This window comes from Drosophila suzukii, chromosome 3 (genome assembly GCF_043229965.1).
Source record: "Drosophila suzukii chromosome 3, CBGP_Dsuzu_IsoJpt1.0, whole genome shotgun sequence".
Lineage (NCBI taxonomy): Eukaryota > Metazoa > Arthropoda > Insecta > Diptera > Drosophilidae > Drosophila > Drosophila suzukii.
The window spans coordinates 87,869,691-87,896,523 of record NC_092082.1 but is presented as its reverse complement, the minus strand read 5'-3'; the positions used below and the strand labels follow the sequence as shown (position 1 = coordinate 87,896,523).

General features: G+C 43.9%; 7 protein-coding genes across 9 annotated transcripts in view; 3 read left to right on the top strand and 4 right to left on the bottom strand.

The window, feature by feature from the left end:
• Positions 1-2,079, top strand: part of NK7.1 (homeobox protein NK7.1) — a 43,411-nt gene extending 41,332 nt beyond the window's left edge. For both annotated transcript variants that reach the window (XM_065865487.2, XM_065865488.2), the window contains exon 4: positions 398-2,079. In XM_065865487.2, the coding sequence (XP_065721559.2) occupies positions 398-1,273 (876 nt within the window). In that variant the 3' untranslated portion in view covers positions 1,274-2,079. The remainder of the gene's footprint in view (positions 1-397) is intronic.
• On the bottom strand, positions 1,400-3,826 carry spn-B (spindle B). Its single transcript, XM_017084551.4, has 4 exons — positions 3,388-3,826; positions 3,167-3,328; positions 2,622-2,965; positions 1,400-2,539 (listed from the first exon to the last, which is right to left on the bottom strand). The coding sequence occupies exons 1-4, from the start codon at positions 3,440-3,442 to the stop codon at positions 2,075-2,077; spliced, it is 1,026 nt and encodes a 341-aa protein (XP_016940040.3). The 5' UTR covers positions 3,443-3,826; the 3' UTR covers positions 1,400-2,074.
• Positions 3,827-3,980: 154 nt separating this feature from the next.
• On the bottom strand, positions 3,981-4,665 carry ATPsynE (ATP synthase, subunit E). Its single transcript, XM_017084552.4, has 2 exons — positions 4,620-4,665; positions 3,981-4,490 (listed from the first exon to the last, which is right to left on the bottom strand). Exon 2 carries the CDS (start codon positions 4,450-4,452, stop codon positions 4,207-4,209), a length of 246 nt encoding a protein of 81 aa, XP_016940041.1. The 5' UTR covers positions 4,453-4,490; positions 4,620-4,665; the 3' UTR covers positions 3,981-4,206.
• Positions 4,666-5,012: 347 nt separating this feature from the next.
• On the top strand, positions 5,013-11,567 carry Afti (aftiphilin). Of its 2 annotated transcripts, XM_065865483.2 has the most exons (5): positions 5,013-5,566; positions 5,629-6,950; positions 7,064-7,196; positions 7,505-7,897; positions 8,619-11,567. In XM_065865483.2, exons 1-5 carry the CDS (start codon positions 5,422-5,424, stop codon positions 10,121-10,123), a joined length of 3,498 nt encoding a protein of 1,165 aa, XP_065721555.2. In that variant the 5' UTR covers positions 5,013-5,421; the 3' UTR covers positions 10,124-11,567. The 2 variants fall into 2 exon arrangements, with proteins under 2 accessions (XP_065721555.2, XP_036674245.3); XM_036818350.3 differs by lacking the exon at positions 7,505-7,897 and having other exon boundaries at positions 5,016-5,566.
• Positions 11,566-15,786, bottom strand: Set8 (SET domain containing 8). The gene is made up of 3 exons (XM_017084533.4): positions 15,623-15,786; positions 14,959-15,362; positions 11,566-14,882 (listed from the first exon to the last, which is right to left on the bottom strand). The coding sequence occupies exons 2-3, from the start codon at positions 15,227-15,229 to the stop codon at positions 13,060-13,062; spliced, it is 2,094 nt and encodes a 697-aa protein (XP_016940022.4). The 5' UTR covers positions 15,230-15,362; positions 15,623-15,786; the 3' UTR covers positions 11,566-13,059.
• Positions 15,787-16,258: 472 nt separating this feature from the next.
• Scm (Polycomb protein Scm) lies at positions 16,259-20,589 on the top strand. Its single transcript, XM_036818358.3, has 4 exons — positions 16,259-17,265; positions 17,324-18,241; positions 18,327-19,349; positions 19,409-20,589. Exons 1-4 carry the CDS (start codon positions 16,738-16,740, stop codon positions 19,544-19,546), a joined length of 2,607 nt encoding a protein of 868 aa, XP_036674253.3. The 5' UTR covers positions 16,259-16,737; the 3' UTR covers positions 19,547-20,589.
• Positions 20,590-20,847: 258 nt separating this feature from the next.
• SpdS (Spermidine Synthase) lies at positions 20,848-22,285 on the bottom strand. Its single transcript, XM_017084535.4, has 2 exons — positions 22,081-22,285; positions 20,848-21,633 (listed from the first exon to the last, which is right to left on the bottom strand). Exons 1-2 carry the CDS (start codon positions 22,212-22,214, stop codon positions 20,904-20,906), a joined length of 864 nt encoding a protein of 287 aa, XP_016940024.2. The 5' UTR covers positions 22,215-22,285; the 3' UTR covers positions 20,848-20,903.
• Between the last annotated feature and the right edge of the window lie 4,548 nt (positions 22,286-26,833).

Sequence of the window (26,833 nt, the reverse complement as noted above, 5' to 3'; positions counted from 1 at the left end):
ATATTACATAAATTGGGGGGGGGGGACGCACTAAAAAGAAGAAATTACTTACCTTACCTTGCTCTAAATTGCATTAAAAAAATATATAAACAATTTAAAATTTTTTGATAATAATAATAATAACATTAAAAAAACAACCTTTTTTAGTTTTGTAAAAGTTAGAGCTTTGCAAAATTATTATTAAAGCAACAATACATAATAAAATTACCACTTCTTGATGGTTTTTCTTTTGTTAAACTGTTATAAATGCCATATGAGAATTTTGGCACACAGTCTGAAAAAATGCGTAGGTTCTTAGGATCAACACTGAATTTAAACAAAAAATTTTAAATTTGATGTTATCTATAAAAATTTCTAGACTTATATTGATAAAATCTATGTTTTCTTGTATTTCCAGGTGAAGATTTGGTTCCAAAACCGCCGCACCAAGTGGAAAAAGCAGGATAATGTCACAAACAACGAGGCGGCGGAACACAAATCCACCAACGTTAAACCAGGAGCACCAACTACCGCAACAACTACATCAACATCTTCAACAGGTGGAGAACCTGGCGAAAAGAAACCCCTCAATGGAAACTCACCCAATGCCGCCTTAACTGCGGAGAGTAAGAAGTCTCCAAAGTCTCCAAATCGCGGCAGTAATAACAACAATAGCAGTACGCTAAACAATAATGTTAATAGCGGCGAGGGCAAATCACCCGGCAAACCTAGTACCACTAAAATTAAAAAACAATTGAATGCCCTGCTGGAAAAGACAGTTAAATCCGCCAGTCAGGCAAATCGAGGTGCGGAACTGGAGACCGGAACCGGAAACGGAGATCAGAAGCCTGCAGTGGAGAAACGGATAAATAATAGTAATGAAAATCAATTGCTGCACCAGCGGTTGCATCAGCACGCTATACCCCTTACTGTAGAACCGGCTGCTCCACTCGAACAAACCGAGAAATTGGACATTAAACGCGAGGAATCGCCGCAGCATCGGGACTTGCAGCTAAGACTCCAGACCGCCATTCAAAATGGCCAGCTAACGGAAACGGAAATGGATTTCGAAAGCAAATTGGCGGCCAGCAAAATATCGATTGCCCTGGCCATGGCCAACAAGCAAATTCAACCGGAAAAGTTGGTCAAAACCGAAAGTTCCTCGTCGGAGGGTGAAGGAGAGGCCGAAGAAGATGAGGAGGAGGAGGAGGATGGTGGTTCCTCCAGCGAACATGGTGATTCCACGGAGGCCCACGATTCGCAGGATCAGGATGTCGCCATGCGGGAGATCTAATGATGAAAGCCCCCTCCCCCAAAACTAAACACACAGTCAAATTAACTTGTGCCAAAAAGTCGAATATTGCTCATCCACAAAGAGGAGAAACCATCCCCCAAAAAAACAGAAATAAAAGCCCAATAATTGTAATACCTATTTGTAATTTAATTGTCGCGTAATCCGTTCACCTTTAGGCTTGTATTTAATTTATTTAATATACTTAAACGCTAAGGCTAGGCTTTTGTAAATGTCGCATTTAAATGTCCGCGTAAACTATGGCATATTGTAATCTGAACTTTCGAGAATTTCATGTGATAATGTATACGAGGCGATTACAAAATTGATTTTACTACTTGAACTATGAACTATATTGTACGTAAGCCTGTAAGCTCTGCTACCCTGTAAATTGCAATTGAATGAAACATATTTATTGAGTGTTTGTACAAAAAGGAATTAAGGCAACAAATTAGATGATATAGGCCGGAGAGCGGTTTAAATTCCTGATTAAATTAAGCGGAATTTTAAGGGACTAACATATTTATCCAAGGAAAAAATTTAAACATAATTGGTTAAATATTTTTTGAAACATAATACAACCTTTTCCAATAGTTAACTTTGGGAAATGTTTTTACAATTTAAAAAACAATAACCAAAACTAAATAGAAACTGTTAAAAGTAAATAAAATATATGTTCTTAAGCTTCCGCTAAGTTTAATAGGAGTATTAAACAACAATTTGGTCGATAGAACGCTCCGCCGTTACACATTTTAAATTCAACAAATTAAACGAAAACAAAATAAACAGAATAAATTCAATCGATCACAGTCGACGCATTTTAGCAGGTGGGCGGGTCATAGGTGGCTCTGGAACATCCACCACGCCCTCCTCGGTGATGAGGAACTCGGCAAAATCATTTGGGGTCTCTGGCGAGTAAAGTATCTCCAGTTTGCGGACCGTGATCAATTGATCTGCCATCCGATGCTGCTTGGGCACTCGGGAAACTCGCAGGCGGGTCCGTCCCAGGTGTGCCCACTGTAATCCCAGGCAGGGAACCTCGTCCTGATTACCACTGGAGGCCACCTGATTCACACAGACCACGGCGCAGTTGTACTTATCCGCATAGCAGAGGAGCGCATCGGCCAGCCGTCGCATCTGCCGGGCCCGCTCCATAAAATCGGTGTACAGCCGAAATGAGGCGGCCACTGAATCGATTATGATCAGGCCAATGCCATGTTGTTGCATCAGTCGCGGCAGGCGATTTCTTATGCAACTCAGTAGGGATTCCTGCGAGTGATAGAGATTTTTATTAGAAAAGATATCTTAATAACAGAAAGGATGATTAAGAAAAAGTATTTTTCCCACTCACGGTCTCGTAATGATGTTCCACAAAGATGTTGCCCAGGAAATTGAGTTTCTCCTGGGGATGTCGTTTCTCGCAGGCCTTGCTCATCTGCAGCAACCTTCTCGCCGGAAAGGCGTCCTCCGTGCAAATGTAGGCCACACCCCTGCCCATTCCTCCCAGCTCAGTGGGCAGCTGGACGCACAAGGATAGCTGCAGGAGCAACTGGGTCTTGCCTACGCCGGCGGCTCCACAAAGTTCGGTAATACCCCGAGTAACTACTCCTCCACCCGTACAACGATCCAGGGCAGAACATCCAAAGGACACCCGAGACCATCTCACATTTACAAGTGGCTTGAAGAGAGAATCAGCTGTGATGATAGAAGTGTTGTATTGGCATATTTCTGAGTCTGAGCATAGCAAAAACTATGATTACTTAATATATGGACAGCCCCTTAGTTTATCAGCTTCTAATTTAGATCCTCAAACTTGTGTTCTAAAGAATTCGCGGTTTCACACAGCCTATTTTGTGGCTATAGATATGTGGATATAGATCTCCCAGAGCTTCTTACCTGCTTGAGGCATCTCCGCCAGCCACTTGGCAGCCGCATCCTTGAGCACCCTTACATCATCCGGAGTGCATTTTCGCACAAGTGCATGTAGGGATTGTTGACGAGTGTCCAGGAACCGCACCTTTGGGGTTGTGAGCACCTCCTCCGGCGCGAGGACATTAACTGGAGGACAGGACATTAGCTGGCACTTGAACTAAGTTGTGGGAACTCAAAACTCTTACCCTGCTCCGCGATTTCCCTAATGTGCTTGGGCAACTGATCCAGAAAGTTTGTCATCGCGATGCGATGGCATGTCCTCGATGGGATTGCGTGATATGATGGCTCCGCAAACACGGAAGGTGTCTCAACACCTCAGCAATTGTATTTATTCCGGGTTATTATTGATCAAACAGCCGAGTATTCAACGATGATTTGCGAACGACTCGAGAAGGTAAATAAAAGACGCTTGAAATCAGCTGTTGGCGCCTATTTTTAAGTGGGTCAATCAGCTGGCAGCTACAGTGGATATTTAGTAAAGAAAACCTGCACAATTTTGCTCAAAAGATAAATCCTATTATGGTAAATCACCTCAGATGGAATACAAGATTAAGATCATGAATAAAGTAATTTATCTAATACACTTTAGCTATCGATACCTTAATTATAGCCCCATTATTTTTAAATCTTCTTAAGCAGGCAATTTTGTCCTGTGGTTCTTCACTGTTCCAAATCATAGACGGTCATATGCAAATTTTCAACACACTTCCAACATAAACCTTCCTTTTTCCAAGAGTCCATTCATCAATCACAAACACCAAACACTTAGGCTGGCATATTTACATAATGGTTTTGTTTCAATCATTTAATTTCGAACATTTTGTTTTGCACAAGTGTCAGAAGAAGAAGGATCGATAGACGGTGATCGATAGATGGTGGCTCCACTATCGTTTCCCCTGCACCTCCGGCTCCGCTTCTCAACAGGCGAACTTCGAGTGTAAATGTTGTGGTTTTTCTGTGTGTTTTAAGCTAAGGGAACTAAGGATGTGGCATCCTGGAGTATCCTAGTGCTTGGGAGTGGGCTTCGAGAGCTCGGCCAGGGCACGGGCCTCGGCCTCCGCGCTGCGCTTCTTCTCCTCGGCGAGCTTGGCATCCCGGACGGCCTTCTGCTGCGCCTCGATCTCACGGACCTTCTCCTCCTTCTTGGACAGGCGGCTCTGGTGGGCGGCACCATAGGCGATGCCCACCAGGAGCAGGGACCATCTTCCGAACTTGATCAGCGGGGAAACGCGAACGGGAGCCTGCGACATGGTTTCTTCTTTGAGTTATGTAATTGTCCGTCCGTGAACTGCAAGATAAGGGTATATTTTAGTAATCTTACATGGTTACATGGCCACCCCTGTCCACCCTCTACTTCACAGATCTATTGTCCTTCAGTTTTTTTTGCAAACTTTTGGTGTTAAATAAGCCAAATTACCCAAATTGGTGGAGCGATTGCAAAGGCAGCGCAGTATAACCTTAAAACAGCTGTCAAAACTGACAAGCGGCTATCGATAGTAGATGAGCGGCGTTGCCAGAAGGTTTCAAAAAATAAGTAATGGTAAAAAGAATATAAAATAAATGATTTGATTTCAACGTTTGATTGTTATATATTGCTAAATTCAATAGCAGAATGTTTGACATATTTCTCATGCGTGCTTGACTAAATTATACACATTTTACTTACATTTTAAACTATAATTCAATAATAACTAGGCTGAAGTGCAATTCTTTTGTTGACATGACCTTCACCAGAAATAAATAAATAATACTTAAGCAACAGCAATAAATTCAAATTCCTGTTGTTATCACTGCTACGCACCGTTATGCAACACTGGCGCATCGCCAAAAACAAACGGTCATACTTCGCAACCTGGAAAAAAGTATTGTTTTCGGAAAAATCATGGCTAATTGCAGCTAGAACGCGACTTGTAAATTTGGCCAATACGTTTTTGGGGCCACCAAGAAGGCGGCAGTTGGACATAATCCAAGGACAGATGAAAATTGACGCGTGTTAAATGCAAACAAGAAAATTCCAACACAGACCTTGAGTGGCTCACACACACACGCAATCCCCTCCACACCTGCGTCACACATACACACACGCACTCACACACCGATAAAGGGGAGCAAAAGGGATAGAAGATCGAACCGTTCCCTGTTTTTTGCTTTTTAGTTTTTAAAACAGGAAGTGGATTTTAGGGGATCGTTTGCTGAATTTTGCAGCTGCAGCTGGCAATATGGTGAATGTACCCCCGCTGCTCTGCAGCACCCCGCCGCCGATTGATTTCGGCGAGGAAGACGACGATTCCGGTTTGCAATCCACAATCCATTTGGACGAAGGTGACGAATACTCCAATTTTGGCTTAGTCAGCAGCTCGAAAGGTGAGCTTAGATATACGTAATGGTATCCCCCATCTGGTACTCACGTAAAGCCCACTTTTCAGAACCCCCTACGCTACCGGATCCCGTTGGGGAATTTCGAGAAAAGCCACCGGATTTGCTGGAAAATAAACAAACCGCCGAGGCATTCAATTACCAAGTGAAACAGGCGATGGACTACGATGTTTTCGGAGAAACAGCACCGCCCACGCCGCCGCCCCTGAGTCTGGAGCTCGAGGAGGAGGAACTGGAGGAGCAGGTACCCTCCCTAAAGCTGGACAGTCTAAGTCTCTACTCCACGGAAAGCGTGTCCGCCGCCTCCACACTCTCACCCGTTGCGGAAACGGAGCCAGTGCCTCCAGCCCCCGTGATGCAAACAACCAAAGCCCACGTACTCAGCCATCAAGTCACGCTGGAGGATGTGTCCGATGACAGCGATGAGGAGTGCTCGCCAAAGAAGCCCAAAGAACTATTTATACGCGAGGGAGCCGTGGATTTCTTTGCCATCGAGGTGCTAGCCTCACCCACATTACCAAATGGAGGAGGTTTTCCGGAGGAGGATCAGGATGCAGGGAAAATACTAAATCAAGAGAATACCTCCCAACAAGAAGAAGTCTTTAAAAGTTCGAAAAACCAGGAGAAAAGTTCAAATAACTTGGCGAATCAGTTGGAAAAACAAGAAAACGGCCTATCAGATCCCAAGCACCTAGAGGAAACCACCAACCACTGGGGTAAACCTGCGGGTAGTGATGCTTTTCAATTTGCAAACTTTGAAGAGCCGCCAGAAGATCTAGTACATCAAGACAATATCCTAGAAAGTCAGGAAACTGAGGAAGACGATGAATTTGGTGACTTTGCGGACTTCTCAGTAGCAGAACCGGAAACCAAGAACTCTCCAGCAGCGACAGCTCCTCTTCAACCTGTCTTTGAGGCACCACCTTCCTTAGAAACGGAACCTATTAATGCGGAGGTAGCTCCTCCTTTGGAGGCTTCCATAAAAATACCTCCTTCAGAACCAGCAGATGATGGCTTCGATGACTTCCAAGAGTTTGCCACTCCCACGAATGGAAGTGCTGGCCAAAGCGACGACGATGATTTTGGCGACTTCTCAGAGCCCGTTGTGGCTCCGGTTTCATTACCTCCGCCGCCGCCGCCAGCTGCTGTCCACCTGAGCATCGATGAGAGGGTAAAGCCAGTCCTGGAGATGATGTTCCCGCAATCCAAAGAGCTGGAAAGCATAGGCATGGACAAGCGGAAGCCCCTAGCGCAGTGTCAGCGGTTTAATTTTGGCGCCATCGAGCATGCCCAAGCCCTGGATTATCAATGGGGCAGCTCAGAGATGAGGCATGCCCTCGTTCGATCGCTGGGCATCGATTCAAGAAATATAGTAAGTCTGAAAATATTTTAGGTCATGAATTCAACATAAATTGATTTATATATTATACTATTTCTTAAAGTAAACCCCTAGTAAAGCATACTAAATGTTGTGATATTTTTTAGCTCTTCGGCGACAAGTGGAACTCATCAATGCCGCGTTTTGCCGCCAACCTGAGCTTCGATCCCCTGAAGCCGATGAAACCTCTAACGACCGGTAATACCTTGGAAGTTATTTCCAGTCCCAGCAGTCACCAGGGTGAGTGTCCCCCCAATCTCTGAGAGATTGCTCCACTTAGTTGCCGCAAATTAACCGCTACACAAGTTTCGTAACTCGAGAAATTGCCACCCTATCGCCTAACGCTCGCTTTACTTTCAAACGCTTTTCGTTGCCTATTTCCCGATCCTATTGACACACGCTTCCCGGATTGGCCTGCCGTTCGATTGGCTGCTCCTTTCTATATATATATTTATTTTTCGTTTGCCTTGTTTTCCTTGTGACCACATTTCTTCTAACTATCTCAACAAACAATCAAAAAGTTTATCCTTACGATAAATTGTATTTAGAATCACATGTACAGACATTACAATTGGAACAACTAGACCAACTAATGGTGGTGGCTAATGCTGATAAAATAAATCTTGTTACCTCTAACTCCCACACCAATAACAACAACAACGTTGACAACGATAATGGTGAAAACGACGTTGCTGCTCCCGTTGATCAACTGGATGATAAACCACCTGTGATGGATTTGATGGCCACCCATAACAATCACAATTTGACAATCGATTTGCACCACTCTCCACCACTCACACATTTTGCCACCATCTGCAACAACAACAATAATAACAATAACGTTAATAACAATCTTAACAACAATCATGATAAAAATACTGCAACAATGACAATACCAATTAACACAAATCTCACTGCTCACGACGCCTTGCTGGATTTTAGTAAGTTTCGTTGGCTCTGTGCGTGTGTTGTAGTTGTTTCTCCTCCTTTTTTGGGTTCCTTCAGTTTCGGTTCTCTGTATACTTCTCAGCTCTATCTCTCTAACTACCCGTACTGTCCACCCGATCCACAGTTCCCCGGTTCTTGTTACTTTGGCACAAAGCATCCGAATCTCAGCCAGCTCAGTTCAAGCACAAGTAGTTGAAACCCACCCAGACTCCCCCTCATTTTCACATTTTTCTTAGCTAGATACAGTTCATACTAATACCTATATATTGTTCCTAGTGTAAGCCATCATCTGATGTGTTCTTGAAATCTCGGCCACTCGAAAGAAGTGTTTTAAGTTTTTTAAAATATTTTTTCTGATCTCAAACGAAAACTGTATTTTTGAAGATATTTAATATTTTCAATAGTTTTAAAAAAGATTGACTGATATAAAGATAATAATATAATTTTATTATTTGAAAGCACAATTAATAAATCAAATACTTTCGATAATCTTAATTTATTAATAAATGTATAATTAAAAAATTATTCATAGTCTAAGCACAAACATAACTTTCTTTAATGCTAGGTTAAAAAATGGTAATTACGATTATAGTTTTTGAATTTAAAATAATTCTTCAACATAACAGATGATTATAATCTAAGCTTTAAATATCAAAGTATATTTAATGGTAATCAGTATGACAGCCAAGTAATTGTTTTCTTTCCTCCGCACAGGACTGGAAAACGCCACCGCAGCAACGGCGAGCCAAACTGAAGCGCGGACTAGCCCGTCTCATGGGGAAGGGTCCTCCGGCTCCGGCTCCGTCTTCGGTTCCGCCAGCAATTCCGACGGCGAAGAGCGACAGAACCATACCTACCAGCCAGCTGCAATCCCCAGCTCCGAATCGAACCATATTGAATCCGCAACAGCGCCACCAGCAGCAGTTGTTACTCCAGCAGCAGCGACGCTATCGACTGCTTTACCAGCAGACAGCCCTGCCCACCAGCTCAACGGCGGTGAGCAGCTCCATCAGCAGCGGTCGGAGCAGGACCAGTTTGATTTGAGGACCACTTCGTCGCCCGCACCGCCAGCTCAGGAGGAGATCGTGGGAAGCTCGATGGCCAGCTATTCGGTGCCGCTGAAGGAGACCCACATCTACACGCCCTCCAAATCGGATACGGCGGTGGCCAAGACCACCACGCTGGCACCCATTGATTTCGACTACGAGATGGCGGCCACGGGCATTATTATCGATGAGACGGTGGTCAAGAAGGAGTATCGCGATGTAGAGTACAAGCCACCATTTGGTCTGGATTCGCCCAGCAAATTGAGTGGCAATGGAGCTGCCAGCAGCTTCGAGTTGCCGCCGCAGGCGGAAGACGATGACTTCAGTGACTTTCAATCGATGCCGGCGCCAAGGTCGAGAATCGATACACCCACTTTTGGGGAACAGATGATCCTGAGTCCGGCCATTCTATTGCCCAAAGCCATTCCGTTGGCGAAGAAGCCAGCGGCGTCTATAGAATGGGGAGACAATGCCTTGTCCAGCATAAATGCCGAGGAGATGGCCAGAATAGAGGAGTTATTCTCGTCACAAGCCAAACCACTCACCATTAGCGCTTCGGTGGCTAAGAAACCCACTCCTCCCAAGCCAGTTCAATCTCAGACGCAAGAGGATGATGAATGGTCGGATTTTGTTTCTGTTCCAGTTAACCAACAGCAGCATCAGCAGCACTTAATCGCTAACAACAATAACAATGTGAACAGCAACCAGAGGAAACCATCTGCTCCAAAGGAAGATGATTGGTCGGATTTTGTGAGCAGTACTCCGCCCTCTCGACCGGCGCCACAATTCAATTCCGGTGCCTGGCAGAGCGCTAACTTCTACAACAATCCCTTGAGCCTGTACCAAGCACAGCAGCAACAGCAGCATCCCCACAGCAATCTGGTGCCCAGAAGCAGCGGCAGCACAAGCAGCAATAACAACAATGTGCCAGCCATTCCACAGCAAATACACATCATGCATGACTTCTCGACGGCGCCCGTGTCCGGAGGATTGGGTGTGGGCGCCACCTACCAGCAGCAGCATCAGCGACAGCAGTTCCAAATCGGCAACGCCAAGGTGGCACCACGCATCTCCCTGATCCCCGATCTTAGCTTTGTGGCACCGGCTTTGCCCACAAATGCTGGCGCCTTCATGGGTACGCTTCCGAAACCGAGTTTCGGTGGCAAGAAATGACACAAGAAGCTGAGGGTGGGCGGTGGGCGGCTCCAGCAGCAGCAGCATCAGCGTCAGCATGTGGGCGGTGCACGCCCACTGGGAGGCGGCGAGGCCACCATCCTCACGTAGGCAAAAAGGGGCGTGCCCTGGGGTGCCAGTCAGTATTATGAATCCGTCTGATATTTACCATAAACCGAACCGTCACACATGTAGTTTGATGCAAGCTGTGTTCCATGTTGTTGTCGTTCTTGTTGACGTTATCGTTGGCATAATTGTTGTTGTTGTTGTGCGTGCATGTTGTTGTGTTAGTCGTAGATCAGGGTTAAAAACAAAATATACAGAAAAGTAGACCATTTTGTGCAATAGTTTGGTTCTAAATTGATATTGTACTTAATTTTGACAAAGAAAAACTTTTAATAAGCTTGAACCGGAATTTTTTGATTTTTATAAAGTATTGAAAACAATTATTATAAGGAATCCCATCTGAGTTTTTAAAAAATCGAATGGCTTAAAAGAATATGTAACTCTTAGAAATCAAAACCCAGTGAAATTCTCGAAACTACGTGGGGTATTCCTGAAAGCCTTCGAGATTTTTAAATTTAAGTCTATGCATCTCTTAGCATGCAATACTGTACTGCGGTCATATCAATACAACATCATAAGAATATTGTACACTAGATGACCAAAACAAAAGATTAGGAAATTGTTACACAGACTTCAGGAATATCACAAGTGATTTCTAAAGAAAAATTCCGGAACAGCTTTGTTTTATAAAAATAAAATAATATTAAAGTTATATTTTAGCTTTAATGATCCCAGAGTCCGTACACATCTGCGGATTTTTATCAGTTGATCTACAGTAAAGCCTAGAAATGCATTCCACTGACAAACTTCCCTTTTTGTAACTCCCCTAAAAATACTCTGAAGCGAATGCGGGCCACCACATTGATGAAAACCCAACCCGCCTGATGCAAATTTTTCTATATTGTGTACTTAAACCAACAAGAAACCCAAACTAACCAAGCAAACATAGTTAACGTTGTAAATGTAATAGGATTTGTTAGTCGATAGAAGAACTCCCAAGCATTCCAAGTGTAAATGAGTGTGTCTGGCTGCCATGATGATCTCCAGAAAATCGCTGGAAAACGAAACCCAATCCGCTCCAGTTCTTGATTATTGTTTTTTTTCGTGTTAATGTGTTTTCATTTATTTATTTTACTTTAGGTTACGCACTTTAAGTTGAATGTGTCTGTGTGTTGCGTGTGTGTGTCTGAAAATTATAAACAATTATCGACTAAAACTAAGTGTTTGATGTAATCATATGTTTTTAGGCTTAAATGTAAATTACAAATAGATTTCCATTTGTTTTGTTTTATTTTGCCAAGTCAATGAAAAAAGGTAAAAACAAGAACATGATTATAGATGGTTGCTGCTTGATTTAAATAAATGAATTAACTATGTACTAGAACGTATTAAAATATATTTACCATATTGTATAATTAAAAGATATGCGCAGATTAAAATAAACCTATTTAAAAAACAAAATCCTTCAATATTGGAGCGTTCATTAAAATACAGAAATCTGGGTGAGGGGGGACAACACGAATTTGAACTCATTTGCTAAACTATAAAAGCCGGATTTCTGGGACGGGGCGGGCCGATCTACCTTTAATATATATAAAATATGGGTGTACTAGTGAGTGAGTGTGATTGAAACCTGCGTGTGAGTAGAGAGATTATCAATAAATTGAAGCACTAGGTGTCCAGCAGTCCACTACTCTCCTGGAGAAGCCTCGTGAATTAATGAGTGTGTGTCTATGATTTAAATCAACGATTCAGTGTCAGTTCCTAGGGGTTCGGGGGCAGGTGCGAGGGGGTATAGCTCTATGGCAGTAAATAGTACGTAATAGTTAGAAATTACACATGTATCTAATATAAATATCTATATAAATAGTGTACGATCGATTTTTGTCAATGTGAATGTGTGTCTTCATTGACATCTTCATGAAAATCATCGTCGTCTCTCTAAATGGTCAACAGTTTTTCATTTTCATTCAATTATCTTATGATGCCTTAATGCTTAAGCGCGTTGTTTTAATTATTATTATTATTATCTTTCCTTAACTTTAGCCTTGCTCTAACATAATGAAACGCTAACAAATCAAAAATATGCTCATGAGTGTGGGGGCAGGGGTGGATCGATCTTCGGCTAAAGAATCTTTGGGGGTGAACCGTAATCGCACAATTTTAAGGCATTTTGCTTGAGGAAACATTGGTCTAATATCAATTTACAATCTCTAAAGTCTAGGTCTTTTTGATAAGTTTGTTCTTATTAGATAATTTCGATTATTTTCACTGCTCCAAGAGAAATTTCAACTTGTTTTGTAACTTCTTTTGGAAACTGCACAGACCAAAATTGATTTTAGACCTATTTCTGACGCAAACTTGTTAGAATTTACATTGATTACTTTCCTTCCTTGGCTGGAACCACCCTTGGGTGAGGGGTGTGTGGGTGTGGCTATCCGTTATGATATTTTGAACTAACAGTTTACATACTTTCCCTCAAAATTAGATCTAAGCTCGGGGATGCCCTGAACGAGTCTCAAATATCCCTGTTCTCTGTTCCATGCCGATTAAAATTGCCGGAATTTGGATTGATTGAATTGGTCTTACAAAAAATATAACTCGCTAAGGTCTTGATACATTTTTGTTAACGGAAATTACTAATTAAAAATAATTCCGACAGCTTACCGTAATGGGAACAGGTCTGAAAACAAATTTGCTTAGTTCAAGGCGAGGCAATCTACGTATAAAAGCTAATAAAGAATCCCTCGAGCCAAAAACCAGTTTAGCCCTGGTCGTATGTTCAAGATTATCTGCCTCGAACATTGTAAATAGTCTTCGTTTTAAGGCTGAACCGCATCCCCCTTTGCGAGCTCCTGGAAAGCTCTTCCTCAGAAGGCCAACCAGGGATGATGCAGCAGCGACTCCTTGGATCGGTCCCCGTAATCGTAGGTCAGCTCCTCGCCCGGCTCGATGTCGTCCTTGGCCAGGAGTACGAGGTGTGGCCGCTGCTTGATGAGTACCACCTTGGTCATCAGGTTGCCGGCACGAGAGTGATTGATGAGGCGTCCCAGCTTGCCGGTGTCCACAGTGGCATCGATGCAGTACTGCTGGGTCTTGTGCTTGAAGTAGTACATGTAGCACCCGGCATTCTCATCCAACGCATATCGCTTCTCCCGTTCGGCAGCCTCGTTGATGGAGATGAGATCTCCTACATACTCCACCACGAACTCGTTTCGTTTGAAGGGCCGCTCGGCGACCACACCTCTTCCCTTGCCCATGAAGTGACGGACTTGGAGACCCTCGCAGCGCTCCTCGAGCACCGCCTGCTCCAGGCCGCGCATCCATTCCTCCTTGACGGCCGTCTTGGTTTTGCGTACGCTCCTTCGCACCGGGAAGAAGTCGGTCATCTCACGGTTGCCATTGGTGGCAGCCAAGGGCAGCGGCGGTTGTCCCTTCGCTGGCCCCTTGCTTTTGGTCTTTGATTTTACAGGCGCTGGCTTGAGCATGGCTTTCATGCCCGCCTTGTTACAGTTGGCTGTGGCTGGTGCTTTGTTCTGGTTCTCCCGCTCTTCGGCGGCCTTGAGCAGGGCGTGGACATCGTCCTCGTCCTCATCATCATCGTCATCCAGCACCACAACGATGTCATCCTGCTGCTGCTGCTGTTGTGGCGGTGGCTTCTGCAATTGTGGTTGTGGCTGGTAAGGCGCTTGTGGCTTTGGCTGGTTCAGTCTTCGACGCGACTTGCAGGCGGCCACGGCCGCAGTGGTGGCGGGCAATTTCCTTGGCGACTTGCGCGGCGACAACGGATCCGTGGATCCGACCTTGCAAATCCCTCCGGTTACCTTTAAACCGGTTTTGATGGGTGAGGGGCACAGAATGCGATGCGGTGTGGCTGGTTTCCTGCGACGAGCTTGCCCCGCTGGCGATTCAGTATTGGCAGTGAGTGCACAGGCTACACCGCTGTCACAGGAACTACTGTCGTGTTGGTCCAAGTCGAAACTTGGCCCAGCCAGCGGCTCCTTTTGACCATTGAGGCTTACTATTTGATTAAAGCGCCCATTAAGGCAGGCATTTAGCACAGAAGGAGGAGATGAGAAAACGGCTCCGGCCAGCTCAAAACTGCGATTAATTTTTATGCTAGAGGCTTTGGTGGGCGTGCGATCTATGTCGAGGGTAAGCACGGGTTCCTGCAGGAAGATGTTGTCAGTGCTGCTGCTGTGCGTCGAACTGTGGCTGTCCCTCAGCGCAGATCGATGGGTCTGAAAGTCGGCAAGGGAGCCGAGTCGCTCATTTAGCTCTGGAAACTCTTTGATGTGTAGGATTTCCGGCATCACTTGGATCTCCTGCATGGCCGCCATCTCTCGCTGATAGCAGGGCGAATCCGAGGAGGCTCTAGAACTGCCATCGAACAGTAGTTCCTCTACAACCTGCTGCAGTTGCAGCTCCTCCATTAGTTTTTGCTCCGCCTTGGCATCTTCGTCGTCGGCAAAAGCGGTCAGGTGCTCATTTAGCTGCTCATTTGCCAGTTCTAGCTCCTCACCCTCCTCGTTCAGCTGTCCATTCATATGCTTATCCTCTTGGTTTTGCTCTTCATCCACCAGCTCTAGCTGATCCTCTGTGTGTATTGTCTTTTCGGAATCCTTGACGGCAGCATTTGCTTTGAAAAAGTTCTCAATAGTGCGCGTTTGCGAGCGTGTGGCCAAGGGAACGCCTGAAAAGGTGATAAACAAGGGGTACTTTAGCCACCGAAGCTAACCTCAAAAGCAGCCAGAAGCAGTAGCACTTACCTATTGTGCGACCCGCTTTGTTGTCTTTGTGATGGCCTTTGTGGTCCATCAATGTGGTTTCCGGCAGTTGACCATTTTCGCTGACCTTCATCAGTCGGCAGTCTTTCCGCTTGGGGCTGGCAAAATACTGATCCTCCAGCAGACTTCCCGCCACGCTCATTGGCAGCGTTTGGTCCACCGGAATGCCAGATGCCGAGGAGGGTCCTCCCCCGGAGGCGGAGGAGGATGTGGACTCCTTGGCGGTCCGTTGTCGTCTTCGCACCATTATCATTTAAAACGGGTTGGGGGCGCGTGATCGCTGGGTGGGCGGTAGTAACTTGGGGATTTTTTTCTGGTTGGCGCGTTTTTCCTGGACACGCGTTTTCCCACTCACACGCACACGCGGAAAATCAGACTGCAATTACCTGAGGGCATCCGAAAAAACGCATAAAACATTAACATTGCACATTACATTTACATGTGTGTTTTTTTCCCCCTTTTCTTGCTCTTTCTCTCTTTGCACTTTTCTCCTCTTCGCGCCCCTCTTGCGTACAGTTTTCGCCACTGAAAAAACGTCGTCGTTATTGTTGTTGCTGCTGTTGTGCGAAGCGAGTGAGCGAAGAGGAAGAAGACCAAAAGAAGGAGGAAAAAAAGAGGGAAAATAAGGCAAATGCCCGCAAAGCACCTCGCTGGGAAAACTGTCGTCACACGCAGCAGCGCATTTTCAAGCGAATGCGATCGACTATATGCATGGCAGCATCTCGATGGCGGGGGATATTAATTGTTGCACTTTTCCGCAAACTTTTTTGGTTCTTTCTCTCTTTCTTCGCGTCGGTCAGTGTTACCAGATGGGGTTTCTCACCAATGCTCGATGTAATCGATACTATCGATGAATTTATACTACATTTGGTATATGTATTTGGTATGTTTTTCTATTGCCAGTGTTGAACATAACGTGGAAATTTAAAAAAAAAAAGTTATTTTAGGAGGAGTTTAAGCAATTATAAGTGAATGATTTAATCAATGGGCATTTCAATTTGAATTTGATTACTTGTTTATCGAAAAACTAGAGCCTCCCATTAAAGTTGCATACATAAGAGCTCTGCTCGATCACTGCCGAAACGCGTACATAACGACATTGAAATTACCTTTTGTATTTGAATTGTTTGAAACTTAAACTATAGAAAATAATATGAATATCTTGCAACCGTTATTTTTTAAACTTATCGTTGCGTCGATAACATCTTCCGATTAAATATTTTTAACTAGTCGTGACAAGTCACTGTTGGGCGACTATCGATAGGCCCGTGCATGCGATAGGCCATCACTAGAAAAACAAATATGGCGGAACGGTGCGTAAAAGTAAAAAAAATTGTAAAATTTCGCTGTTAAACCGACTCCGAACGAGATAATTTCGCGTTGAAACCGCGAAATGCGAACTGTGCAGCTGGTTAAATAATAAACCCGACCTTTGGCGAACCAGAAACTATTTGTGCGCCGCGCTTTGGTGGTGAAGTGGGTGATGCGATGCAATTTGGCCACCAATTTGTTATTACGTGACCTCAACGCCGCAAAAACTAGCCAGGCCAAAACGCGAGTAATCCTTCACGTGAGGGCAGTGTAAAAGGGACTTGCTAGTGGCGGCAAGTGACTCCAGGCAGCCGCAATGCGATTTGACCGCCCAGCGGCAGACCACGAGTTAGCCATCGCCTGAGATGCCCAGGGGCTTGCCGGCGGGAATCAGCCAGAGCGACAGCGACAACTAGGACAGCCCCCCAGAGGAGCCCATTGAGCCCAGCCATGTCGGGGGGACGCGACAGCAGCACCAGCAGCGGTAGCAACTCGGCCGCAGCGGGCGCAAGCACGAATGCCACCTCCTCCGCCTCATCCAATGCCTCATCCGCCGCCAGTGCCACATCGCCCGCATCCACGCAACGGCAACGCGGACGGCCGGCCAAACGGGCCACATGCACCTGGTGCGGCGAGGGCAAGCTGCCGCTGCAGTACGTCCTGCCCACGCAGACCGGCAAGAAGGAGTTCTGCTCGGAGACCTGCATCGCCGAGTTCCGCAAGGCGTACAGCAAGGGGGCGTGCACACAGTGCGACAACGTCATCCGCGATGGGGCGCCCAACAAGGAGTTCTGCTCCATCATGTGCATGAACAAGCACCAGAAGAAGAACTGCTCCACCAGGCACAGCGGCGGCTCGGCATCGGGCAAGGGCCTGGCGGAAAGCGAGCGCAAGTTGCTGGCCAGTGGAGCGCCCGCGCCGACGGGGCCCTTTCAATACGAGAGCTTTCACGTCTTCGACTGGGATGCCTATCTGGAGGTGAGTCACTTTGAGTCATCCCTTAAATCCCCAATCTAACTTGTGTATTTTTTTGTAGGAAACGGGTAGCGAAGCTGCTCCTGCAGAATGTTTTAAACAGGCTCAAAATCCTCCCAACAACGACTTCAAGATCGGCATGAAGCTAGAGGCATTGGATCCGCGCAACGTCACTTCCACCTGCATAGCCACCGTGGTTGGAGTGCTGGGCTCCAGACTACGGCTACGCCTGGACGGGAGTGACTCACAGAATGACTTTTGGCGGCTAGTGGACTCCACGGAAATCCATGCCATTGGGCACTGCGAGAAGAACGGCGGCATGCTGCAGCCACCGCTGGGCTTCCGAATGAACGCCTCCAGCTGGCCCGGCTATCTGTGCAAGATCCTCAACAACGCCATGGTGGCGCCAGAGGAGATCTTCCAACCGGAGCCACCTTCGCCGGAGGAGAACCTGTTCAAGGTGGGCCAGAAATTGGAGGCCGTCGACAAGAAGAACCCCCAGCTGATTTGCTGTGCCACGGTGGACGCCATCAAGGATGACCAGATCCATGTGACTTTCGACGGCTGGCGAGGGGCCTTCGACTACTGGTGCAACTACCGATCGCGTGACATTTTTCCCGCTGGGTGGTGCGCCCGGAGTTGTCACCCCATGCAGCCACCGGGGCACAAATCACGCATGGACTCTAGCTCCAGCAAGCAGCGATGCCCGCGTCCCCGCTACACCGTAGTTGCCGAATCGGAGGCTATGGTTCCCGCTTCTCCGGCAACCGCCCACTTCCATCCGAACTGCAAGGGAGGTCCGTTCATCAACAACTCCAAGCTGCCGTGCATGGTGACAGGACCGACGTACCAAACGTTGGCCAAACTCTGCCTGCAGGAGGTTTTGGCAGCTAGCACAGACACGCAACAGCTCTCCAAGCTGCTGTTCGCCTTGGAAGGAGACGTTCACATAGTTACGGCAGCTGGAAAAAATTTCACTGTGAGTTTAAGACCCTTTTACTCATAAACAACAATTACTGTTTCTTGAAAGAGCAACTCATCCTTACTATTTTCACTTTTTAAAGGTCAAAATACCCTCTCCGCTACGGATGAAGGATGACGAGAGCTTGGCCCAATTTATCGAGACGTTGTGCACTACATGCCGGGCATGTGCGAATCTCATCTCCCTGGTTCACGAGACGGAGGAGTGCAAGAAGTGCGCCAACAGTCGGAAGCGCACGCTGACGCAGTCAGCGACGCCGCCTTCCTCGCCAGTGCTTGCCGACAAGCGAAATCGTCAGTCGACCGCGGCAACGACTCCGCCATCTGAAAAGATCATCAAGCAGGAGGTCGGTGCTAAGTCGCCCGTCGAGAGCAAGCCGAAAACACCGACGAACAACGGAAAGGAACCCACAAACCATCAGAGCAGCCACAGTCTCAACAACAACAGTGCCAGCAAGCCCAGCAGCACAAAAGTGGTCATAAAGACAGAGCCCAACGGAGTGACTGCCCAGACGTCCTCCACAACGCAGGCTCTGCGGAAAGTACGATTCCAGCACCACGCAAATAGCAACAGCATTGTGGCCAATGGAAACCCGGACGCGAGCCAGACCACGCCCGTTTCCAGCAGCCATTGCAGCAGCAGCTCGTCAACATCCTCCACCACAAGCCTGGCCGGAGGATCAGCCAACACCAGCTCAATTGGCAAATATCTGGCGCCTCTGGTGGCCGAAGTGCATCCAGAGCAGGTTAACGTTAAGCCCTCGAACAGCTATTACAAGAGTCCGACGACGCTCTCGTCCAGCGCCTCGTTGCCCACATCCGTGTCCACGCCTTTCACGGGCTGCCAGTCAGCCTCGTCCACTGCACTGGCTGCAGGCGGAGTTACGGCGGCCAAGGCGGCTACTGCGCCAGCAGGAGCAGCGGCAACTGCGGCTGCTTCCACGAGCTATACCGCGATTACCTCACCCCTGAGCACACCCACGTCTGCTTCGGCGAACTCGCATCTGCGGTCGCAGCCCATCGACTGGACCATCGAAGAGGTGATCCAGTACATCGAGAGCAACGACAACTCCCTCGCAGTCCATGGCGATCTCTTCCGAAAGCATGTATGTAGTCAAAACACCTTTAATTTTCAGCGATCGATTTATGACATTTTCGTTTTCAGGAAATCGATGGTAAAGCTTTACTATTGCTAAATTCAGAGATGATGATGAAGTACATGGGCCTCAAGCTAGGACCAGCCTTAAAAATCTGCAATTTAGTGAATAAGGTCAATGGTCGTCGAAATAATCTGGCACTCTAAAATAACACTAACTTGCTAGCTTTGGACTCTGATCGAGTTGGACTTACATAGAAATTGTTAACAAATTAGTACCTCCCTCTAACGTAAAGCGAAGCAAACATGAACGATATTCACAGATGTGTTATGTGTTGGCCATTCATATAGAGAAACCCCTTACCTTATTTTATTATATTGATAATATAAAAGGAAAAACCGCGCAAAATTGAAAGAAATCGCGAAAACATAAAGTTCCCCATACAAAACAGTCGCATAACAATTTATAGACAGCCATGCTCCGGTTTTCAAAACCGTTATTATTAATTTGTATTTAACTGATCGTGTTTCATTTTTGGAAAACGCCTTAACAAGTGTAATTAGGTACCTAAAATTTATTAAAATCCACTACTATACATTTTCTGTAGAAGTAGGCGGGATACTGTGCTCGAATTAAGCATGATTTGTATTATATTCAAAATTACCCAGTCAAAGAAGTATACGTTCATAAGTAATGTTAAGTTGAACGAGCTGTTTTTAAAAAGTGAAATAATTCCCTATTTTGTACGAAAACTGGAGCTGCGCAATGCACTTACATGATATTTATTACACATAAACACGCACATTAGACACCAAAATCTATCCGACACAAAAAATGATATTTAACAATAGAATAGGGCGAGAAAACAAACAAATATAAAGTGAATGTACATATTTTACATATAATTTTGTAATTATGTATCAATTGCGTTTCCTAACTATAACAATATTTAATTAGTCATTAAACAGATTGATTATATAATTTCTTTTAAGTTATTGAAATTGAATATCAATTTTTAGTTAAATCAACAGCAGTTAAGGTCATTTTTGAAAGTAAGAACCGCTTCCTCTACAAGTTTTGCAATATAAGCGATATAATGAGTAACATTTGGTCGTGTAAAGTATTGCAATAAGTCTCATTATGTTTACCCAACAACCACTTACAAATACAAAATTTAAATAGAGCTAACTGTATATATCATTACGTAATAAATATATTACAATTTGTTCTATTTTCAACCGAAACAAAAGTATCTCAAAGATATAACTCGGAATGGAGCTGGTAAGCTATATTTGGGTAGAGCCAATAAAATCGTTATATTATTTTTCGTTATTTACTAGTTTATATTTTTCAGATAGATCTCACTTAGTAGATAGGAGTTTTTCTAAAATGTCGTTCATCAATAGATAAGACCGGGTAATTGGCAACTTACGACACCATTATATTTATGACTGCACACACTTTGGGAATTGTGAAAGGTTTACCAAATGCTAATAAGTAAAAAAAATTTGTGTTATTGTCATATTTATTTTTAACAAACAGATACATTTTTTGACAACTTGGTCATTCGTAAAAATGCTTTTGCACCCAGCGCGGCAGGGCAAAGGCAGCCGTATGGACCTCAGAAGAATAGTACTTCAGGTCTATGGCATCGATTTCAGACTTTCCAAGTTTGGGAGTGGCAAATTCCTGATTTTTGTTCAGAGATCCCATGACGAAGCCAATGTGGCCGCATGGATAGGATGGAACGGAGGTGACGGCATAGGCCACTTTGGCGAAATGCTCCTTGCAGCCCTTCATTGTCTTCTTGATATAGTCCAGGTCCAGCCAGAAGCTACCGCCCTGGGAGCACACAATGCCATCGTCTTTCAGGGCGTGCTTCATGAGCTCGTAGTAGCTCTCCTGGAACAAGCTCACGGCCGGACCGATTGGATCCGAGCTGTCGGTGATGATAACATCAAATTCGTTCTTGTGCTTCTTCATGTAGTCAAAGCCGTCGCCGATAGTGAGCTTTAATTTCTTGTTCTCGAGTCCGCAGGCCATTTCCGGTAGATATTGCTTGGACAGCTCGACAACGCGGTCGTCGATTTCCACCTGATGCACTTCCTCGACCAACGGATGCTTCACCACTTCGCGAGCCACGCCGCCATCACCGCCGCCCACGATGAGGACCTTCTTGGGATTGGGATGGGCGCAGAGCGGCAGGAAGGATATCATTTCCTGGTAAGAGAACTCGTCCCTGGCCGTGCACTGGATGATTCCATCTAAAATCAAGCATCGTCCATAGGTTTCGCTGAAAGAGAATTAACAATTATTGATTTTTTCAGCGGCAAAGTGTACCCCCCAATGTTCGACTGGAAGAATTCAAGTCTGAGAACTAACTCGCTATCAGTTTTTTTCTTTCGTTTTTGGCCTTAGATGACCACAGCGATAAGGCTCTGGCGATCAAGAATAAACACACATTTCGAAAGGGTCGAAAATGCTGCCTCGGCGGCTTGTATTTGTGTACTCAATGGAAAATTTTGGCTTCCTTATTTGGGATAAACACAACTGGGATTACAGTTTTAACTATCTACTTTTCAAACTTTTAATAATACTGAACGTTCTTGATATAGTGAATTCTATAACATAAGACGAATAATAAAAAAACTCAAGTCTCCACTGAGCAGTTAAGAATGTAAACAAATGCTTTTATCTAAATCTAATCAAGTATTTGTTTATTTATTTATTTGGAACTCACGTTTCAACAATCTGGATGTCCTGGAACTTGGACTTTTCCTTGTGGATTACCTCCTTGACCTTCAGGGAGAAGGACTGGCCAGGCCACAGATCAGCCTGAAGCTCGCTGAACCATCCGTTATTTAGCGAATCCATTTGTTTAATGCGGCATTTGATAAGATTGGCTCAACAATCTACACGTGGGTTTCAAACGAACGTACCATATCTTCCACAAAGCTAGGTCTTAAAAAATACCTTAGAGTAGTTATTTTAGTATAAATACCAAACCGTTTATAATTGAATTGTTTTATTTTGAATTTCTTTAGTGCCCAGAACCTACTTATAACACATCATCAAAAGATAAGAAACAAATTAATATTGAGTCATTAATTATTTTTACTAAGAAATAAATTTAATTTAATAAATTTATGTAAGTTGTTTAGCAGTTTAAAAAGAAAGTTTCTAAGTTAAATGAAGAAAGATACAGCTATGGTCGATATAACAATAGTTTTTTAACGTTTCGAAAAGGTAGAAAAATATTTGTAAGTATCGCATATATAAAAATCTTTTTTAATCCAATGCAATGCTAATTTCGAAGAGATTAATACTCGTTTTAAATTTTGATTTTATGTTATGAAGTAAGTTTTTATTAATTTTAAACACTTTTAAATCCCTCTAATATACAAGTCTAACGTCAACTTGTTCTTGTACGATTATTTTTTTGTAGGTAACCATCACGAGAATTAAAATTAAAATTTTCAAGCCACTTTTATTTTGACACCCACCGTATTATGGGACCATTCTTATTATAGTAGTTATTGGGAGGCCGAAGGGTAGACGGTGAAAAGCTGAAATTCCGATTTACCGATTTTTACTAGGAAAAATTGCATTCCGGCGATTCTGTTTATGTAACAGGTAGAAGGAAGTGTTTCCGTCCCATAAAGTATATATATTCTTGATCAGTATCACTAGCCGAGTCGATCTAGCCATGTCCGTCTGTCCGTATGAACATTGTGAAACTATAAGAGCTAAAATTTTTGTATTTGGCATACAGATTCTTGAGCTTCCTGCGCAGCGCAAGTTTGTTTCCCTCTCGCACTCCCATTAGCTGAGTAACGGGTATCTAATAGTCGAGGCCATCGAAAACTCTTAAAAAATACTGAATAAAAGCATTGACTAGTTGGGTTTATTCAGGGATATTTTTCGATAATAATCGCTTACTCACATTATTTTGGTCTATCGTGGGCAGCTCCGCACTAGGCGACAGCAAAAGCCCCGGGCTTCGCTTTCAGTCGCAGGTTGAGTCTTATCCAGTCCAAGTTCTTTTATTAGGCCTACTGAATTTGAGCACTGTTGAATTGTGAAACTATTTTTGATTAGGTCCTCGTTCGGGATCTTAATGAACTAATAATGAAAAAATAATTGTTTTTGTACAGAATAAAATCCACGAGGACAGGATACCGAATACCAGCCTGTAGAGCACGTGCCCTTCCGCAAGGTGCAAGGCGACATAGATCGTACCGGATTTCCATCTACTGGTTGTACTCTTTTTTAATTACCGTCCTTTCGCTCCTTTTTTGTTTGGCATGGGATTGTAACGTCTCTGTTTTCTAAGCTATTAAAAATGTTATCCATTTTTTGTAATATCAGACACTTGCATGCCTCGCTGACCATTTCCAGGGACTCGTTATCGGCGAGGCAAAACAAGAGGCTTTTAAGTAAGCCAAATATGCAGACCAGTTATTTATTAGCTGGCTCTTCCTTTACTGTACTTGTACTTGTACTTTACCTACTTGTACCGGTTTTAATTGAGTTCGGAAACGTTATTATTTGTTACGTTACCTTACATTACGTTATTACCTTCGGTACCTGCATTACTCCCGATTTTTTGCACTTATACGTGCGAACTGGCAACACACTGTTGAATTGTGAAACTATTTTCGATTTGCTCTCGTTCGGGATCTTAATGAACTAATGATGAAGAACAAAATCCACGAGGACAGGATACCGAATACCATCCTGTAGAGCACGTGCCCTTCCGCAAGGTGCAAGGCGACAGAGATCGTACCGGATTTCCATCTACTGGTAGTACTCTTTTTTTTTGTCGTCCTTCCGCTCCTTTTTTGTTTGTCATGATGTCATCCATTCTTTGTAATATCAGACACTTGCATGCCTCACTGACCATTTCCAGGGAATCGTTATTGGCGAGGCAAAACAAGAGGCTTTTAAGTAAGCCAACTATGCAGACCAGTTATTTCTTAGCTGGCTCTTCCTTTATTTGTACCGGTTTTAATTGAGTTCGGAAACGTTATTATTTGTTACTTTACGTTACGTTACGTTATTACCTTCATTACCTTAATTACTCCCGATTTTTTGCACTTATACGTGCGAACTGGCAACACACTGTTGAATTGTGAAACTATTTTCGATTTGCTCTCGTTCGGGATCTTAATGAACTAATGATGAAGAATAAAATCACGAGGACAGGATACCGAATACCAGCCTGTAGAGCACGTGCCCTTCCGCAAGGTGCAAGGCGACAGAGATCGTACCGGATTTCCATCTACTGGTTGTACTCTTTTTTAGTTACCGTCCTTTCGCTCCTTTTTTGTTTGGCATGGGATTGTAACGTCTCTGTTTTCTAAGCTATTAAAAATGTTATCCATTTTTGTAATATCAGACACTTGCTGGCCTCGCTAAGCATTTCCGGTGACTCGTTATCGGAAAAGCAAAACAGGAGGCTTTTAACTAAGCCAAAAATGCAGACCAGTTTTTTCTCAACTGGCTTTTCATCGTCTTGTACCGGTTTTAATTGAGTTCGGAAACGTTATTATTTGTTACGTTACGTTACGTTACGTTATTACCTTCATTACCTTAATTACTTCCGATTTTTTGCACTTATACGTGCGAACTGGCAACACACTGTTGAATTGTGAAACTATTTTCGATTTGCTCTCGTTCGGGATCTTAATGAACTAATGATGAAGAATAAAATCCACGAGGACAGGATACCAAATACCTTCCTGTAGAGCCATGCCCTTCTGCAAGGTGCAAGGCGACAGAGATCGTACCGGATTTCCATCTACTGGTAGTACTCTTTTTTTTTGTCGTCCTTCCGCTCCTTTTTTGTTTGTCATGATGTCATCCATTCTTTGTAATATCAGACACTTGCATGCCTCGCTGACCATTTCCAGGGACTCGTTATCGGCGAGGCAAAACAAGTAAGTAAGCCAACTATGCAGACCAGTTATTTCTTAGCTGGCTCTTCCTCTACTTGTACCGGTTTTAATTGAGTTCGGAAACGTTATATTTGTTACGTTACTTTACATTATGTTATTACCTTCATTACTCCCGATTTTTTGCACTTATACGTGCGAACTGGCAACACACATTCACACGGTGTTTTTTTCTTTTTCTTTCTGGCGGGGGAAGACGATTTTGATAGGGATAGGAATAGTGGTGGGGATGTGGAGGAGAAGTTAAAATGTACCACTTTTTCTGGCCAATTCTCATTATTGAATAATCGTTAAAATAATTGTGTTCTGGTACACTTTTACAAAAGACCAATTTTGACAAGTCTCCCAAAACCTTGTTTTTGGATTTGTGATAATAATATAAGTCAAATAAGTCAAGCCAACTATGCAGACCAGTTATTTCTTAGCTGGCTCTTCTTTTACTTGCACCGGTTTTAATTGAGTTCGGAAACGTTATTATTTTCTGGCCAATTCTCATTATTGAATAATCGTTAAAATAATTGTGTTCTGGTACACTTTTACATAAGACCAATTTTGACAAGTCTCCCAAAACCTTGTTTTTGGATTTGTGATAATAATATAAGTCAAATAAGTCATGGTAAGCCGTAGAATGCAAATGGACAAGAAAATCGTCTTCGGAATATAAAATTTTTAATTCCAAAATAATTTTGTTATATTTGCGGATTGTTCATTTTTCATTACGAAGACGATTTGACAAGTTCGTTATGTAGGCTCCCCAAACTCTCGCAGGGAAAATAAGACTTATCTCCAAAAACCCCCTTTTTTCCCACAAAAACAGATTTCCAAACCCTTTCAAGAAAAATTATAAGTATGGAAGGAATTCCTACTCCCGCCCTTCTCACCAAACCTTCGTAGAAGATAAGTGGTTTTGGTTGTTGGTTTTTCGAATAAGAAATTGGCAGTTTAGTAAGGCTAAAAAAGCATAATAATTAATAAATTGGTCTAGAAAACTTAATCGTCTGCCAAAGAATAGCGAATCAAGTCCTTTTTGATCAGCGGTTGGATATATAACATGTATGCTAAATTTTGTATCGCGATACGAACCATATTTAACCATGTATCCATGTTGTTACGACCAAGTTGCCACAAAGTAAAGTTAATTTAACGGAAATTACTAAAACAAACATACATTAAAAAAATAAAACAAAGCATATTCTAGACGATTTGGCGCCTGAGGATTTTAAAGAATTCAAGCAGCGGCATCGTACTGCCTGGTTTGCCTAGTGCTGAGTCGCCGCAGATCGAAATATACCAGCGTTATCTAAAAAATACCACTGTTATCTAAAAAATACTTTTGAACATCTCTGGTTTCCAATACTCAAACCTATGTAGAATAGAAGTGGTTTGATTATGGATTTTCGGAATTAAAAAAACTGACTGCTTAAGAAAACTAAAAATTCTGCAAGTTGGCACAACATCTGTGAAAGTTTTAACAATTGATTAAATGTAGGAATCGAGAACCCCATGTTTTTCATGAGATAATGTCACCGATGGGCATTT